Consider the following 16083-nt stretch of genomic DNA (forward strand, 5'->3'; position numbering starts at 1 on the left):
GGCTGTTTATGAGGAAACAGAAGGCATAAACAAGCAATCTGGACAATCTAGGACAAGTACAACATCCCTCCGAGATTCTTTCCTGAACAATGCATCGGATTTATCAGGTTGTGCGCAAAGCAGAACCAGACATTCAGACAATACCAGTGATGAGAAAACAGATAAAATTCTGCCACCATCAGGTACTATGAGTACCATGGGAGAAAAGCGTGCTGGAAAGTCAGATAACTTTGTTTGTCCCAGAGGAAAAGAAGTAAAAACGGGTGGATTCAGAGCACCCAGGTATGGTCATGTAGACATTTATAGTCCCAAATATGAAATTCCAGTAATGCTTCAAATATTTGTGTTTGCACCATTTTGCTGTGCTCAGCACTACCTGTACAAGCGATACCATACCACTATAACCATACAGAATCTGTTGAATCACTAAAACACATACATTTGCTTTCCTACAGGAGGAAAAGGAAAGCCAAAGGAGGCAAAGGGAAGGCCAAATCCAATGGCCGTGTCCAACATAAAGGCAAGGGTGACCAAGTCATCTCAAAGACCCAGAGCAAAACCATTCACCCAATCAGCCATTCTAGCCAATCAGAGGATGCTCCTCAGCTATCCAAAGATTGCAAAGTCTGTGTACCAGCCACTGATGCAGAAACAGATGCAAAGTCAAAGGCCAAAGATAGAGGTATGTTCTGATCAGCACAGGTAATGCTTATCAGTGGCCTCACACTGAGCAAGTAAATCATTGCTTACTCCAGTGATTTCCAGACTGGGGGGCACAACCCCTAGGGGTTATTAAAATGGGGCTTGGCAAGGCTAAGGGAAAGTGTACAGTCAGCATATTGTTATGCAAAAGAAACCTCTTCAGGGTGATACAAGACCCCACTGCATAATTATCCAACTTATTATGGAGCTACTTGCCACATAAGTAAATAATTAAACACAAAATATTAATTTGACAGTTTAAACAGTGTTATCGTTGTATAACGTACAGTAACAGACCACTAGATGGCACGATTGAAGAATCAGAATTGAGTATTGCAGGGAGCCATGTAAAAATATGATAAATGATGCTTGGTTATAATTATGCACTAAGCATGGACAAGTTTGTGAAAGGACTGCTAGCGTCAGATAAATGTAAATCAGATGATGAATTTACTTCATATTCACAAATACCAAACAATGTGTCTAGAACCCATTATAATCAGTGATGCTGTCTACTGGATGCGACTGACACGACACAACAAATCCCAGACAGTGAACTGATGTCCCGTTCTATTTCTGACGTAATCCATCGCTCCTACACAAAAGACAAATGGAACTATGAGAAAATATGATGGGGCATATCTCGCCCTCGGATTCACTAGTACAATGGTGGGTAATGAAGAGATACCACTGTGTTGCGTGCCTCAAAATATTATCTTCTGACAATATGAAGTTGTACAAGTTAAGACACCACTTAGAGACTACACATCACGGACACAAAGAGAAACCCGTTGATGTTGAGAAGCTGTAGTACTGTTTTAATTATGTTTTAAATAAATCCTTTAGAATTTTGCAATCAAGGTTATGTCTGAGAGTGTCTTTATGTGGGTGCATCTATATTCATCAAATAATCCTGAAAAAAGTTTCCTCAAAAACATGAAGCAGCACAACTGTTTTCAACATTGATAATAATCAGAAATGTTTCTAAAAGCAGATAATCAGCATATTAGAATGATTTCTGAAGGATCATGTGACACCGAAGACTGGAGTAATGATGCTGAAAGTCCAGCTTTGCCACCACATGAATAAATTATATGTGAAAACATATTATATATATATATATATATATATATATATATATACATTATAATATTTCACAATATTAAGTTTAATGTATTTTTAATATATAAAAGCAGCCTTGGTGAGCATAAGAGACTTTCAAAAACAACACATTTTACATCATGAACACAAAGGGGGTGGTGGGGGCTTGAAAATGTTTTTCTCTACAAAAAGGGGGCGTGGCAGAAAAAGTTTGGGAACCACTGGCTTACTCCATACTCAATCTGTTTAAATTCAACATGTATTGCAGAAAGCCAGTCTGGCACATCCTTTCCTGACCATTCCCAAAAAGAGATGGGATTATCTGAATCTGCTGCTCACTTGGAGTCCAAATCTCCCCCTCCTCATCTTAGAGACTTAGATTTCAATCTTCTGCAGTCAGGAAAGCTAAAATTAACAGGTAAATGTTCTTGCTTAGTGGTTACAAAATATTTGCTTTTCCCTTAACATTAAGTGATTTCTTATGTAGGTACTATGGATCGACTGGGACGAGCATTGGTTTTCACAGAAAGTCACCTCCCAGAGGATGGCTGGAACACAGATGAAATTATCAAAGTGTTGTCCTGCTATTACACCATCACCAGGTCTGTTATTTAACCCATTTGACAGAGACCATCACAACTGTCATGACACCTACACACATATTACATGCATTGGTTTCTTTTGAAAAACATTCATATTGAGTGAGCTAAAGTTAGAGTTAGAGTTGGCCAGGGTTTTGGTAAATCCCCAGTGCTTCACTGAATTTTAGACTGGAGGGCACTATCTCATGACCTTTTACTGTGCTTGGCTAATGTGCGTACTATGCTGTGCTTTTTTTTTTAAATAACAGACCTATGGCCAAAGAGAAGGGTCTTACCGTGATAGTGGACAGCAGAAAGTCTGCCCCGTCTGAACTCTGTCTCTCTGCACTGAAGCTCTTCAAGGTGAGTCAGTGCACTGACTGTTTGTGATCCAGCTGGCACTTTATATTGATCCTAAATCTGTTTTTTTCTGAGTGTTTGTGTCGGCTTGTGTTTAACAGGAACAGACAGCAACAGGCCTTGACTCGATTCTTATCCTAACAGAGGAACAAGAAGAATTGACCCAACTGGGTCTGGATGGAATAGAGGTTCATGTTTATACACTGAGTTAAATTTGTATCAATCAATTTGGGCTAACACAAAATAGGGAATGGTAGGGAAGGATATTTCTAATCACTTTTTGTGATCAACAACTATGTGACAAACATAAGACAGATTGAGGAGCAAGTATGAGCAGCTATTGGTAGCTAAAACCCCCTACAAGGAAGAAAATGAAGAAGGGCTAGTTATAAAAAAGTAATTTGTGATGTGGAACTGATATTAACAGTCTCTCTTAGTTACTGTTGCAAATTCTGCTTAACTTTCCTATTAGTGCTTGTTTGGATTGTATCTGGATTATCAGTGCATTTTTATCTGGCAAAAATATCTATTTGCTAAAATGCTGTGTCATGGAAGGCTACATCCAAAATGTGAAATCCATCAGCACCTCAAACATAAGATTATATTATATTTGTGTCACAGAGACCATCTCAGACATAGAAAGCAAAGATTTTGTAGTTACAACAGTTGGCAGCACTTTTCTTTTCTTCTTTCAGCTCCTCCACATCCCCAGGGAGTTTGTTCAGTTCCTGTGGGAAAAATTTATGTTCAGTCTAGCGCTCAAGCATTTGACTAGATAATAAAACTCATTATCTATTTTACTCTCTCAGGTGCATTCAGTACGAGGTACGGGCATCCTTCAGCAGTTTGTGGACAAGCAGCAGTTGCCCAGAGAAATGGGTGGAGACTTTAACCACTCACATGATGACTGGCTCACTTTCAGACTGGTAAGAAATTACTTGGCAAGTCAGTTACCTGACAAACTTTGACAAATCCAGTGTTAGTTCTTCTCAAAAGTGCTTACTGTATCAACCTGGTGTCTTGTAAATACTACTTTGTTTCTAATGTTTATAAATACTAGTACGGACTGCTACACATGACTGATGGAAATTGCATAGAACGCCTTATAACCCTTTCAAGACCATCAGATCTGAAGTCATAGTTTATATAATGAATGTGATATACTTCATTTAAAAAAATACTACTGCACTACTAACCATAATCCTGCGGCAAGATTCACCACCGGAAAAGTTACATGGAAATAGGAATCACATAAATCTTTTAGCGACTTTTTCAAGCTAGGAGAAACTAGCTAGGTAACATTAGAGTTTAGAGTTTGTGGTCCAACACACAAAGAAATGAATGGTAAAAATTATCCCAGAGCAAATATGCAGAAAAAATAGAGACCGTAACTAATGCAATTTTATGTAACCAGTCCATTACATTTTTTTTTTTTTTTTAAATGGATATCTTTGTGTGTGTGTGTAAACTTAGCACTTCGGATAAATATATTTTGAATCTTTAAGTTAAGTTATACTCTTAAAAAGCACCAATAAACGTAAATCTAAATGTTTTAATAATTACCACAAGTCTGACCCAGCATCTGCAGTAGATTAACATGCTCTTCCTAATGCTCTACACAGAGTTTGGAGCAGTTGACTGAGTGCTGTGAGTGCGCCCTCACCCTGCTGGGAGACGCACTGCAGTCTATGGACACAGAACCACTACCTGACAGTATTAAGGTTAAGCAGCATTTGATGGCAATATTATTTGCTGTCTACTTAAAGTGTATTTCAATACTTAATTGTTTGTGTAATATTTGTTATGCAGCAATTATGCAGACACGGACAGATTAGTTATTAGACTGTTTCTAATAACTAATTCTATTCACCTTTAGAATGTTCCCTGCAGCGCCGACAAACACAAACAGTTAATGACAAGTATTCTCACTGACCAGCGGCTGACAGAGCTGCAGCAGAGGGGTGGGGCTTGGCTGGCAGGTCTGGCCAATTGGACGTCAGGGTTGGCACATAAATCACCAGACTGCAAGTATGTATAGAATAGAGAAAGAATAAATAATAATACTGTAAAATTAGTTCACATTTAACTTAGTTTCACTTAAATTTAATCTGTAGTGGACATTTAAAGTTGTTTGTTTAAAACCTGGGATGTTGCTGACGTAAGTCTGCTCTTTGCTTTTAGGGCTGCTTTTGCAGTGACCTCTAACCTATATGACAGTGTGGATGATGCGCTTCACCGGCTGGTGCGTGTGTCCAATCAGAGGGGCCGTGACCTCGAAGCACTGGGGAGACTGGCTACACTTGTGGATAAACTGGACAAGGTACTGTATGTGTGAGGAAAAAGAGAAGATTTGTCAACTGAATATTAATCGGGTAGTAGTTAGGAATTATTTTAGATAGACCACCAGATAGAAAGACATATATTACACCTGTTTCTATTTTTCAAGTAATCCCGAAGACCTTTAATAGCTTGTTAAAATGATGAAGTGAGATCCAGGCAGATGAGCAATGATTTTGTCAGAGATCAAATTTGAATAAGGAATAACATATTTTATTAATTAAAATTAAAGTGATTTAAGTCAATATTAAACTTTTAATAGCTAATAAGTTTCAAGATAAGATAGAAAAATGTATCTAAGCATTAATATCCAAAGTATTGTCTCTAACAGATGAAGTTTGTGAAGATCAGAGAAAAGAAAAGCCCAAAATAAGTAAGATATTTGCAGAATGCAAGGAGAGGAAGAAGAAGGAAAAGAAGAAGCCCAGAGTCTTCTGAAACTAAACATTTTGTATGCTATGACTACATAACAGGAAGGGAAAGTACCTACTGAAGTTCTTTCTTTGTACTTATCTTGCAACCATTTAATGATGCAGGTCTTATTAGGTCCAGCATGGTCCTTGTAAGGCACAGGGAATAATGTAATAAGCAATTGTGGTTTTAACACCTTTAAGACCTTTAAGGGAATATTGCAGATCTTGCATTATCTCATGTCTGCAGAGATGGAAACAGACATATTTTGATACCAAGGTACATCACATAATCAATTTTGATGGAAAACATACCCCGGTCAACAGGATGAACCCCTCAATCTTACAGCACAGAAGAGACACAAAAGACTTACATTTGAGAATAATCAAACATCAGAGTACATGGTAGAATATATGTAAATGGTTACAGACATCAATAACATGTAAAAGAATAATCATATAACATAAGGAATATAATGATTAATGATGATTAGATGAATACATTGCTACCAATGGTTAGAATTCATGAAGAAAAGATAATTAATAAAACTTTTTTTATTTTTTATTAATAAATTCAAATATAAAAGATTTTGCATACACAATAAACTGTGTTTGAGTATTGTAACTCAACTCTCAAGGCCCAGAGTTGAATTATTATGCAGTGTAGACATTTGCTGATTATAATGGGAATGTTCGAGAGAGTCCAGAACAATGAACTAACGCTGATCTGTGGAAACAAACAGTCACGTGAAACTGTGGAAACTTGCAGCTTTGTTGATTATAATGGGAGCTTTCCAGTTTTGACACATCGTGTCACTCACTAGCTTTGAATAACTGTTTTGTTTTTTTAAGCTTTTAGTAGAACCAAGCTGACCATTTAGGTAGTGTGTTTTGAATGACTAATGCAATACCTTGTATAACAGCAGTGAAGTCATTCAGAAACGGCTTGTTTTGGATGTGTTCATAAAGAAAATTATAAGATTATAAGAAAAGAATAAATTATAGGAAGGAAAAGTTGACATGAAAATGAAAAGCACCATAAAAGTTTCATGCACTATATTTTTTATGCACAGTCTGAACATGGCGGTTGTTGTTTTTTTCACTGAAAACATCCTCTCACCCTCTTGAATGAGCTTTTATTTATACATTCAGTTATCATTTTTGCTTTAAAGTTTTTGTAATTTATATTTTTTTCATTTAGATACAATTCATTTTTTAGATGTATTAATTTTAGTACTTCTACTTCAACTTTTTTATTTCAGTTAGTTGCCAAGGCAATGCAAGTTTGCAGTTTTTCATGCAATATTTATATTAATTTTAATATTAATATGAATATTTCAGTTAACATTTAAAAAATTTTTTTTTATAGTTAACAATAACAACACTGCAACCAGTAAATTTCTCATTTTGTGTTTAATGGAACAGTGAAAGTAATGCAACAAGAGGGTATGAGGACATTAGGATAAATGATGACAAATAATTGTGAACTATTCCTTTCTTAATGGAAAAAACAACAATTACAAGTTTTCTCATAATTGTGCAGTCCTAATACATGTATTTCATTACAAATGATATTGACTCCTTGTTTCTTTCTCTCTCTCTCTCTCTCTCTCTCTGTGTGTGTGTGTGTGTGTGTGTGTGTGTGTGTTTCCTCCAGTGTGAGAGAGACATAGAGCACATACAGGAGCAGCTAGAGGACTATAAACACCCTCCTCTGTCTCTCAGCAGACTGTCACTCAAACAGCACAAGTTTAAGAGCTTCAGAGACACTGCTATGGTCAGTGTGTTTGACAACTACAACTGAAATAGACTTTCATATATGATCTGAGATGCTTCTCATTTTCACACATTTGTTATTTGATCTAGCCATAATCCGCTCATGTGCAGCTTAAAAAAAACGATCAGCTAGGTTTGCATTTGTGTGTGTTTATAGGAGCTTCACAGTGAGACTCTGGTGTTGCTGGCAGAGGTGGAGAGCTGGTCTGAGCTGGATTGGTCTGGTCTCAGAACCGTGCTGGACAAACTCCGTCCAATAAGGGAAAGAGTGCGAGACATGTCTCACCTTCTGTCAGACTGCTGGACACAGCTGGACAACACACAACGACTGCTGTCTACACTTACTGAGGTAAAGCACAAACTAATACACACACACAGGGATCTCATATTAATCTAAACAGGAAACAATATTAAACTATTAACTGTTGTAAACTTGGAGTTAATCCTTTTCCGCGTTATTATTTGATTCACGGAACCGGACACCAGTTATCTTGCTTTATTCGTCAGCATAGGAGAGAAACTTGAGAAGATGTTGTATTTGTGCCAGGTCTATGTGTTCCCGATGTTTCTCTGCCGTAGTACAGTAAGATTGAGCTTATATACACCACTGAGCAACCTTCAACTTCCTTGTAAGGTAGAAAAACACGTTGCTTATGTTTAAAAATGGAACTTATACCTCATGCTTACACACGGTACAATCCACTTTCCATATTAAAAAACTATCTCTCAGTGTATAATAGGGCTGTCAATCTTCCTCTATAATAATATTCGAATTCCATTCCTTATTTTATTTAATATTTGAATAATATTCGAATATTAAATGCTCAAATTCATCCTATTATTAATATTTACGACATTACACAGGATCGCCAATGCCAATGCGTAATGTTGATCGGTCTCATATCTTCACTGATAAACCGTGTCAGTTTGTCTGTTATCGCCTTTTGGCGGACAGCTGGTAAGCCCCGTGATGAAGAGAGAGGCAGAAAAGAAGTAATTCTTGCCTGTTTTAGCAGCGGTTCCTCAGACAGATCGCCTAGCTTGTCAGGGTGTAACGTTGTCATAAAAAATAACATATATTTTTCTCTCCGTTTTGGCCTTCCGTCCACACTGAGACGGCGTTTTTATTAATGAAAACGAAGCTTTTTTGAAAACGCACTCCAAAGTGGATACATTTGAAAACGCCGTTTTCACATTGTAATGTGGACTGTGAATCAAATTGTCAGGAGTGGCTCCCCTCCTTGTGTCCGTTTCCGTGGAGACATTGCTCTCCGCGATTTTTGTCGACAGTATTGTTATGATGCGTGGATAACGTGCACAATTGTGTTACGATTCAAAAACTTTATTGTTCATCAGACGAAACAAAAGCATTTTAATTTTCACATGCGTAAGCCAAGGCGGCGAGAAAGGCAAGATTGCATAATAAAAAAAAAAATATATATACATAAAAAAGCAATATTCGAATAGGAACTTCAGCATTTGAATAGTATTGATTTTTATAATATTCGAATTATATTCGAATTTCGGAATTCGTTCCAACAGCCCTAGTGTATACATTTGTGGTACATTTGCATCAGTTGAAAAAACATTCCTTTCCTTGTAAAGAACATGCCAATTGTACACATTTAATGTATCATCATCGTCATTGGAACATCTCTGCTCAGTGAACGTTGCATTGCACACATACCTCTTAGCAATATATTTAACTCTCCCAGCTCCCCTCCTTGTGTCTAAAATATGATCCTCAAACACGTGTCCATGCAATCTATAGTCTTAACTCATGCATTTTAAACTTCATAAGATAATACAACTGATTATGAATACTAATAAAGAATAATAATACAGATACATAATATTAAATAATGAAATTATATTAAAATATGAATTTTTAGTCTTCACTGTTTGCCAATGGGGTAAGGGAAATAAACTCACTGTTGGCAATGAAAATAAATAAATAAATGATTGCATGTTCCAGCTCTTCTTATATGCAATTCATCTACTCAACTTTAATCTTTAACCAAAATGTCATAACTGGCTCTTTTTTGCTATGCAATTCCACATAATTAGTTTCTTTAATTGCAGTTGAACCAATTAATTAAGTAATTTAGACGCTTGCAATTTCTGCTTCATGCTAACTTAAATTCAAGTCTTATAACAGTTATCTCACAGTAAATTATGTTAGTTAATCAGTAAAAATACTGATTAAAGGTGTGCGGTCACATTTATCATTGCTCTATGAATTTACGTGGGCAAAATCCAGGTATTTCAATTGGAATCTGCGCAATCAGCGTTTCGAGTGAGGGTGAAACATTATTCACAATGGACCTTTTTTGGCCGCAAAATATCACCTAAATTTCGTTAGTGTGACTGCACCTTAAAGGGACACTTCACCCGTGGGAACATTGATCTTCATTGAAAGTGGGTCATATATGTAGTTGAAATGTTTAGAAATTTTCTAAATTGGTGCCTTTTTGACCGAGTTATTACAGAAAGTAACTTTAAGGCTCATTTGTATGGTAAACCACAACTCCCACAATGCAACACATTTGCACAGCTCCACAAGCCACTCCCACTAATCCAGAACACCGCCTATGCGAAACCCGCCTATCAGAGAAAGCACTAGGCTAGCTAACGTTACCGCTTGAGTTTGAAATTCATTGGCGATCTCATTTTTGAAATATTCCTTGTTACTATTTATTTGGAAATGGTGAACTATTGCATGGTACCGGGATGTTCAGCCAAATCAAGGAAAGGGCAAAAAGTAAGTTTTCATGCCCTACCGAGAGATGTGGAGCGATGCAAACAGTGTACATTTCACGAAATGAATAATAAATAAAATTGAAACACTTACTTTACAGTTAGACGTCCATTTGTCCCTGCAGGCTTCGGCTGGCGTTTCCAGTTTATCTTCGGAATTCTGAAATATGTCTCCAGGACGCCTCTGTCCATATGCGGGGCGAAACTAGGATGGTTCACAACGCAAACATCCGTGTCCTTGTCTGCCTCAGACATTTCTTCGAGGAGAAATTGGCATCTTTGAAATTCTTGGCAGCAGACGGACTCTAGCTCTGTGTCCGTAGGCGCACAACGAGAGCACAGGCACCACCAGTCCGCAGCAGCTCGAGCACGCCCGGGCTCCTCGGACGCGACAGGCAGGTCTCCGGCCTCGGCTGCAGCCGCCGCCTCCTGTTCCTCCATCAGCCTCAGCTGCTCTGCGCTATATTGCGGCTCGTATAGATAGCCACGAACATCTGTTTCGAGCAACAGACTTTGAAAATCCTCTTCTTCCATATCATGAGTTGTTCCTCCAGCCATTCTCGTAAATCTGACTCCATAAGCGCTTGTTAGCTTAGCTACATAGCTTCCAAAAAAGATGGCGGATTTTCTTTTTCGTTTCTGTAAGTTTAGTCCCACCCACTGATCTATAATAGGCCTGTAGGGTGAGTGGGTCCCACCCCCTGGAATAATAATAAGCTAGTGTTTGTAGTCTATACACTTTTCAATGAATTTTGACTTCCTGCTTATTGTGACGCAAAATGACGATTTTTACGTCATAATAAGCAGGAAGTAAAACACTAAAATCCTTATTTCTCCCATCTCAGGCAAAAATAAAGGAAAAATCCATGATCATTATAATATATGACTGGGTTTCTAACAATACAAAGCTAAATGCTAATGGGTGAAGTGTCCCTTTAAGGAAATTATTGTTGTTTTTTGCAGTGTAGAAGCATTTACTTAGGTGCTCTCAATTGTTTGGATCCCACTGTATACCATTACTGCAATATATAATACATTTTTGGTTTCCTACATTCCGTTCCTACATACACACACTTTTGCCAGTAATCATGACTACATCTCCATTCCTCCCCTGCAGGCATCTCAGTGGTGTGATGTGGTGTCGTCCTCCTCTCCTTCCTCTTCCTCGTCCTCTCCTCTCTCCTCTCTTCCTCCTATCCCTCCATCACGTTTCCAGGACGCTCGTGCTCTTGCACTGGAATTGGGTGGAGGGGCTTTGTTGGACCTCTGGTCTCAGACTCTGGAGCGCTATCAAAAAACACTGGCTCAGTTTAAGAGCCGAATCCTGCAGGCGGAAAGAGGTTCGTCTTCAGCCCAGGGTCAGGAACAGGACTCCGGGGGACGAGGGAGGACTCCTGCCCCCAGCACCTCCAGCTTGGGGGATTTAGAGGGCGAAATCGAGCCGGACTGGTGCCCTGGAGGAGAGGGGGGCATTCAGTCCTGGGGTTCACTGGCGTCTCTCTTCCGCCCACAAAACTGCTCAACACTCAAGATTGGAGAGGAGAAGAAGAAAGATGGGGTGAATCCAGGAGGGGGAAAGTTTCTGCAAAATCTGCTGCACCCAGCCAAAAAAAATGTTAGTGTTTTAGAATGACAGAGTTGCAGTCATGTTCAACATCCAAAATAAACGTTTTTGCTACTCTTGTCAATGAAAGGTGAACTGAGAAAACCATCAAGAAAAACACCAAGCAACACCCTAACAGCTATCTAGAAACTCCCTAGCAACTACATAGCAACACCCTGGGAACCATCCATAATGCTCTAACAACCTCCAGCAACACTATATCAACCACCAGGACCCCTAACAACTGCATACCAACACCCTAGCAACTGGATACCAATGCCCTGGGATTCACCCAGAACACCCTAGCAACCATCAGAAATACCCTAGCCACTGCATAGAAACTCTCTGCAAACTGCACAGCAACGCTTTAGCAGCCGTATATAAACACCCTAGCAACTATCAAGCAGCTCCATAGTAACCACCAAGAATACACTAGAAACTGCCTAGCAACACCCTAGAAACTGCAAAGCAATGGCCTAGTACCTATTTAGCAACTCTGTGAAACCATCCAGAGCACCCTAACACCCACCTAGCAGCACCCTAGAAACCATCCAGAACACCCGAGCAATTGGGAACACCTTGCATAGGAACACCTTAACAATCACATACCAGTGGACTGGGAAAACACTCTAGAAACTGCTCAGAAACACAATAGAAGCTGCATAGCAATGTCCTAGCAACCTGATAGCAACACCCTAGGAATCAAGAACACCTTTACAAAAAAATAGCAACGACCTAGCCAGTACCCAAAACAAACTGCATACCAATACCTTGTTAGCAATAACTTTCCCTTGGAAACTCCCACAGCACCCTAGCAACCATCTAGAAACTGCTTAGCAACACCCTATAAACTGCATAGCTACTCCCTTGCAACTACATAACTAAACCTGGGAACCATCCAGAAAACCATAACAACCATATAGCACCACCCTAGCAACCACATAGAAACATTCTGGGAACCATTTAGAACACAGTAAAAATCATATACCAATACTCTTGCAAACACCTAGAACACCCTAACAACTTCATAGCAATACCCAAGCAACTGTACACCAATGCTCTGGGATTTTTTTGTGTGTTTTTTTTAGGTAAATTAGATTTGATGTTAAAACAAATAATTACATGCAATTGTCCTGCTGTAGCCCACAGATGGACCACTCCCTCCAAAACCCCCTCGCAAGCGCCATCCCAGTTTTGACCTTCAGGCTCTGCTGGCCCCGCGCCGTTCAGCCGCCATGTCTAAACCTGCTGAGTCCACATCGGGTCAGTCTTCTCCGCTATCCTGGCTGGGCCGTCGGGTTCTGACAGATCCCATCCTTACGGCGGGAGTGACAGCAGCGGTTCCAGGATGGAGGGATCCTACTGGAGGTGGAGGAGTGCTCATAAGAGGAGTGGAGGTCAGCAGTAAAGAAGTGGCGGATCATACTGGCTTCACACGCCAACATGTGCTTCTCAGCCGCACTGAAAGAGAGACAGGGGTGGAGAGAGCAGGAGCAACCGCACAAAGGTGTGTTCGTGGCAGGTTTCTCTTCAGAAATGTTTTCCCAAGCAACCACATAACAATGCCCTTGGATCTACACAGAGCAATCTAGCAGCTATTTAAAATTCCCAAGCAATCTCCCCTAGGAACCATCTAGAATTACCCTGGGGACCTCCCAGAGCACCCTAGCAGCCATCAAGTTCACCCTGCAAACTGCATAGTAATGCACTAGAAAATGCATGCCAGCACTCTAGTAACTCCCTAGCAACCACTAAGAACACTCTAGAACCTGCCTAGCTTCACACTGGCAACTGTATAGCAAGGCATTAGCAACCCCAAAAACAGTTGTGGTCCGAATTAATGGCACCCCTGGGTAAATATGATCAAAAATGGCTGTAAAAAATACTCTTTTGATCTTTCATTTAAAAAAATCGCAAAAATATAACCTTTCATTGAAGTAAAATAATTGAAAGTCAAGTCAAGTCAAGTTTATTTGTATAGCGCTTTTCACAATACAGATTGTATCAAAGCAGCTTCACAGTATTAAATTAAAATAATACAACAAAGTTTGTTTCAAGAGGAATTTATTGATTGATAAAATTAAATTAAATATCCCCAAAATATCCCCAACTGAGCAAGCCAAAGGCAACAGTGGGGGGTAAATCACATTATAAAATAAATCGTTTTCTCCAAAAGACGCTGGCCATAATTATTGGCTCCCTGTTATTAAATACTTTTTGCAACCTCCTTTTGCCAAGATAACAGATCTGAGTTTTCTTCTATAATGCCTGATGAGTTTGGAGAATAACTGACAAGAGATCAGAGACCATTCCTCCATACAGAATCTCTCCAGATCCTTCAGATTCCCAGATCCATGTTGGTGCTTCTTCTCTTCAGTTCACCCCACTCATTTTCTATAGGGTTCAGTTTAGGGGACGGTCATGGCAGAAGCTTCTTTTTGTGCTCAGTTACCCATTTTTGTGTTGATTTTGATCTTTGTTTTGGACCGTTGTCCTGATGGAAGATCCAACCATGGCCCATTATAAGATTTCTAGCAGAGGCAGTCAGGTTTTGATTTTTGATCTGTTGGTATTTGCTAGAATCCATGATACCATGTATCTGAACAAGATGTCCAGGACCTCCAGCAAAAAAATAGGCCCACAACATATAAGATCCAGCAGTATATTTAACCTTAGGCATGGGGTACTTTTTATCCCTGTTAGCACCAAACACATCTGGTGGGTTTGCTGCCAAAACGCCCTTTTTTTGTTTCATCTGACCTAAGAATCCGGTCCCTTTTGACGTGCCAGTCATGTCTGGCAACTGAATATGCTGGAGTTTATTTTTGGAGGAGCGAGGAGGATTTTTCTTGAAACCCTCCCAAACAACATGTGGTGATGTAGGGGTTGTTTGATACAATTTTAGGCTTTCTGACCCCCAAGACTCTCTGCAATTCTCCATCTGTGATCCTTGGAGTGTCTTTGGCCGTGCAAACTTTCCTCCTCACCGTGCATTAACACAATATAGACACACGTCCTCTTCCTGGCAGATTCGTAACTTCTTTAGTTGATTGGAACTTCTTAATTATTGCCCTGATGGTCAAAATGGGGATTTTCAATTCTTTAGCTATTTTCTTACAGCCACTTTCTATTTTGTGATGCTCAACAATCTTTTGCTGCACATCAGAACTATATTCTTTGGTTTTACTCATTGTGATGGATGTTTAAGGGAATTTGGCCTTTGTGTTTCCTCATATTTAAACTCCTGTGAAACAAGAAGTCATAGCTAGACAATTTAATTTTCCTAGTCACCCTGGTGTGCTAAATAAAGGTAAATATTAATGGGACTATACTTCAGAGATATTTTACTCGTAAAAAATTCTAGGGGTGGCAATAATTGTGGCCAACCTGTTTTGGAGAAAAACATTTATTTCATAATGTGATTTCCTCCCCACTTTCAATTCTTTTACTTCAATGAAAGGTTAGATTTGAATGAAAAATCAAAAGGATAAACAATGCAGATTTATTTTTTACAGCCATTTTTGATCATATTTACCAGGGGTGCCATTCATTCTGACCACCACTTTATGAGTTTCTCTTCAAAATTCACCTGACCAAACTACTTTGTCAGAATTTTCCTTAAGGAGCTAAATAACATCTTAATAATAATAATATTAATCTCAAATAGATAAAGAAACTGCAAATTTGTATTATTATTATTATTATTATAATAAATAACATATTAATTCCAAGGCTGTCAGTTTAATGCCGTCACTTTGTGTTATTATTTCATGTTATTGCCCCTAAGGCCACAGACCTCACCAGACATCATGGTAACGTCCTAAATAATGTACCCTCCTATTGCGTTTGATTTTTCAGGCTGTTTAAACTAGTTATTTCTTTTTGAATTTTTGGGACTTTGTCATTTAGGGTCATGAATGTGCATGCAAAGTCTTGACACATAGATGTGTTTTGGAAAGGCTATATAATATACATTTTGGTTACATGGAGTCAAAATAACCCCCAATAAACCAAAAAAAACTTTATTGTAACTCGTCAAACACTAAAATATGAAATACATGAGGACTTATGAATTTTAAGACTCAAAGTTTACTTGAAATTGTGACTTGTCTTCTGAATCATCCTTAGAAAATTTGCTGTTTCTTTATCTATTCAAGTTTCACAAAAAAAAAAAAAAAAAAAAAAAAAAAAAAAAAAGGAAAGGATACTTTTAGTGTGAGAAACCCATTTTACCCTCACAAAGGTTTGAGAACCAGGCATAAAAAGGCAGAGGCAAATTACACCAAGTACAATATAGAAATAGATGGAAATTATAAAGTTTCTGCATTTAATTTTTTCATCTCTGACAAGCTGCAATCAAGGTTTTTCTTTTTTACATTGATCTTTAGTGTAAATGTTAAGATATGAATATGAGTAGGGGTGGATTTGTATGCATAGATTGTATATGTACATATGG

General features: G+C 38.6%; 1 protein-coding gene across 1 annotated transcript in view; it reads left to right on the plus strand.

The window, feature by feature from the left end:
• Positions 1–49: 49 nt before the first annotated feature.
• LOC309491676 (pleckstrin homology domain-containing family G member 4B-like) overlaps positions 50–16083 on the plus strand; it is a 36496-nt gene continuing 20462 nt past the window's right edge. The window contains exons 1-14 of the mRNA XM_082190722.1: positions 50–282; positions 456–682; positions 2072–2221; positions 2291–2405; positions 2654–2747; positions 2846–2932; positions 3554–3670; positions 4367–4465; positions 4621–4772; positions 4926–5064; positions 7149–7268; positions 7425–7616; positions 11142–11639; positions 12770–13134. Coding sequence (XP_082046848.1) covers positions 188–282; positions 456–682; positions 2072–2221; positions 2291–2405; positions 2654–2747; positions 2846–2932; positions 3554–3670; positions 4367–4465; positions 4621–4772; positions 4926–5064; positions 7149–7268; positions 7425–7616; positions 11142–11639; positions 12770–13134 — 2450 coding nt within the window. The 5' untranslated portion in view covers positions 50–187. The remainder of the gene's footprint in view (positions 283–455; positions 683–2071; positions 2222–2290; positions 2406–2653; positions 2748–2845; positions 2933–3553; positions 3671–4366; positions 4466–4620; positions 4773–4925; positions 5065–7148; positions 7269–7424; positions 7617–11141; positions 11640–12769; positions 13135–16083) is intronic.

Source organism: Leuciscus leuciscus (assembly GCF_965113295.1).
Source record: "Leuciscus leuciscus genome assembly, contig: HAP1_SCAFFOLD_425, whole genome shotgun sequence".
In the NCBI taxonomy this organism is placed as follows: domain Eukaryota; kingdom Metazoa; phylum Chordata; class Actinopteri; order Cypriniformes; family Leuciscidae; genus Leuciscus; species Leuciscus leuciscus.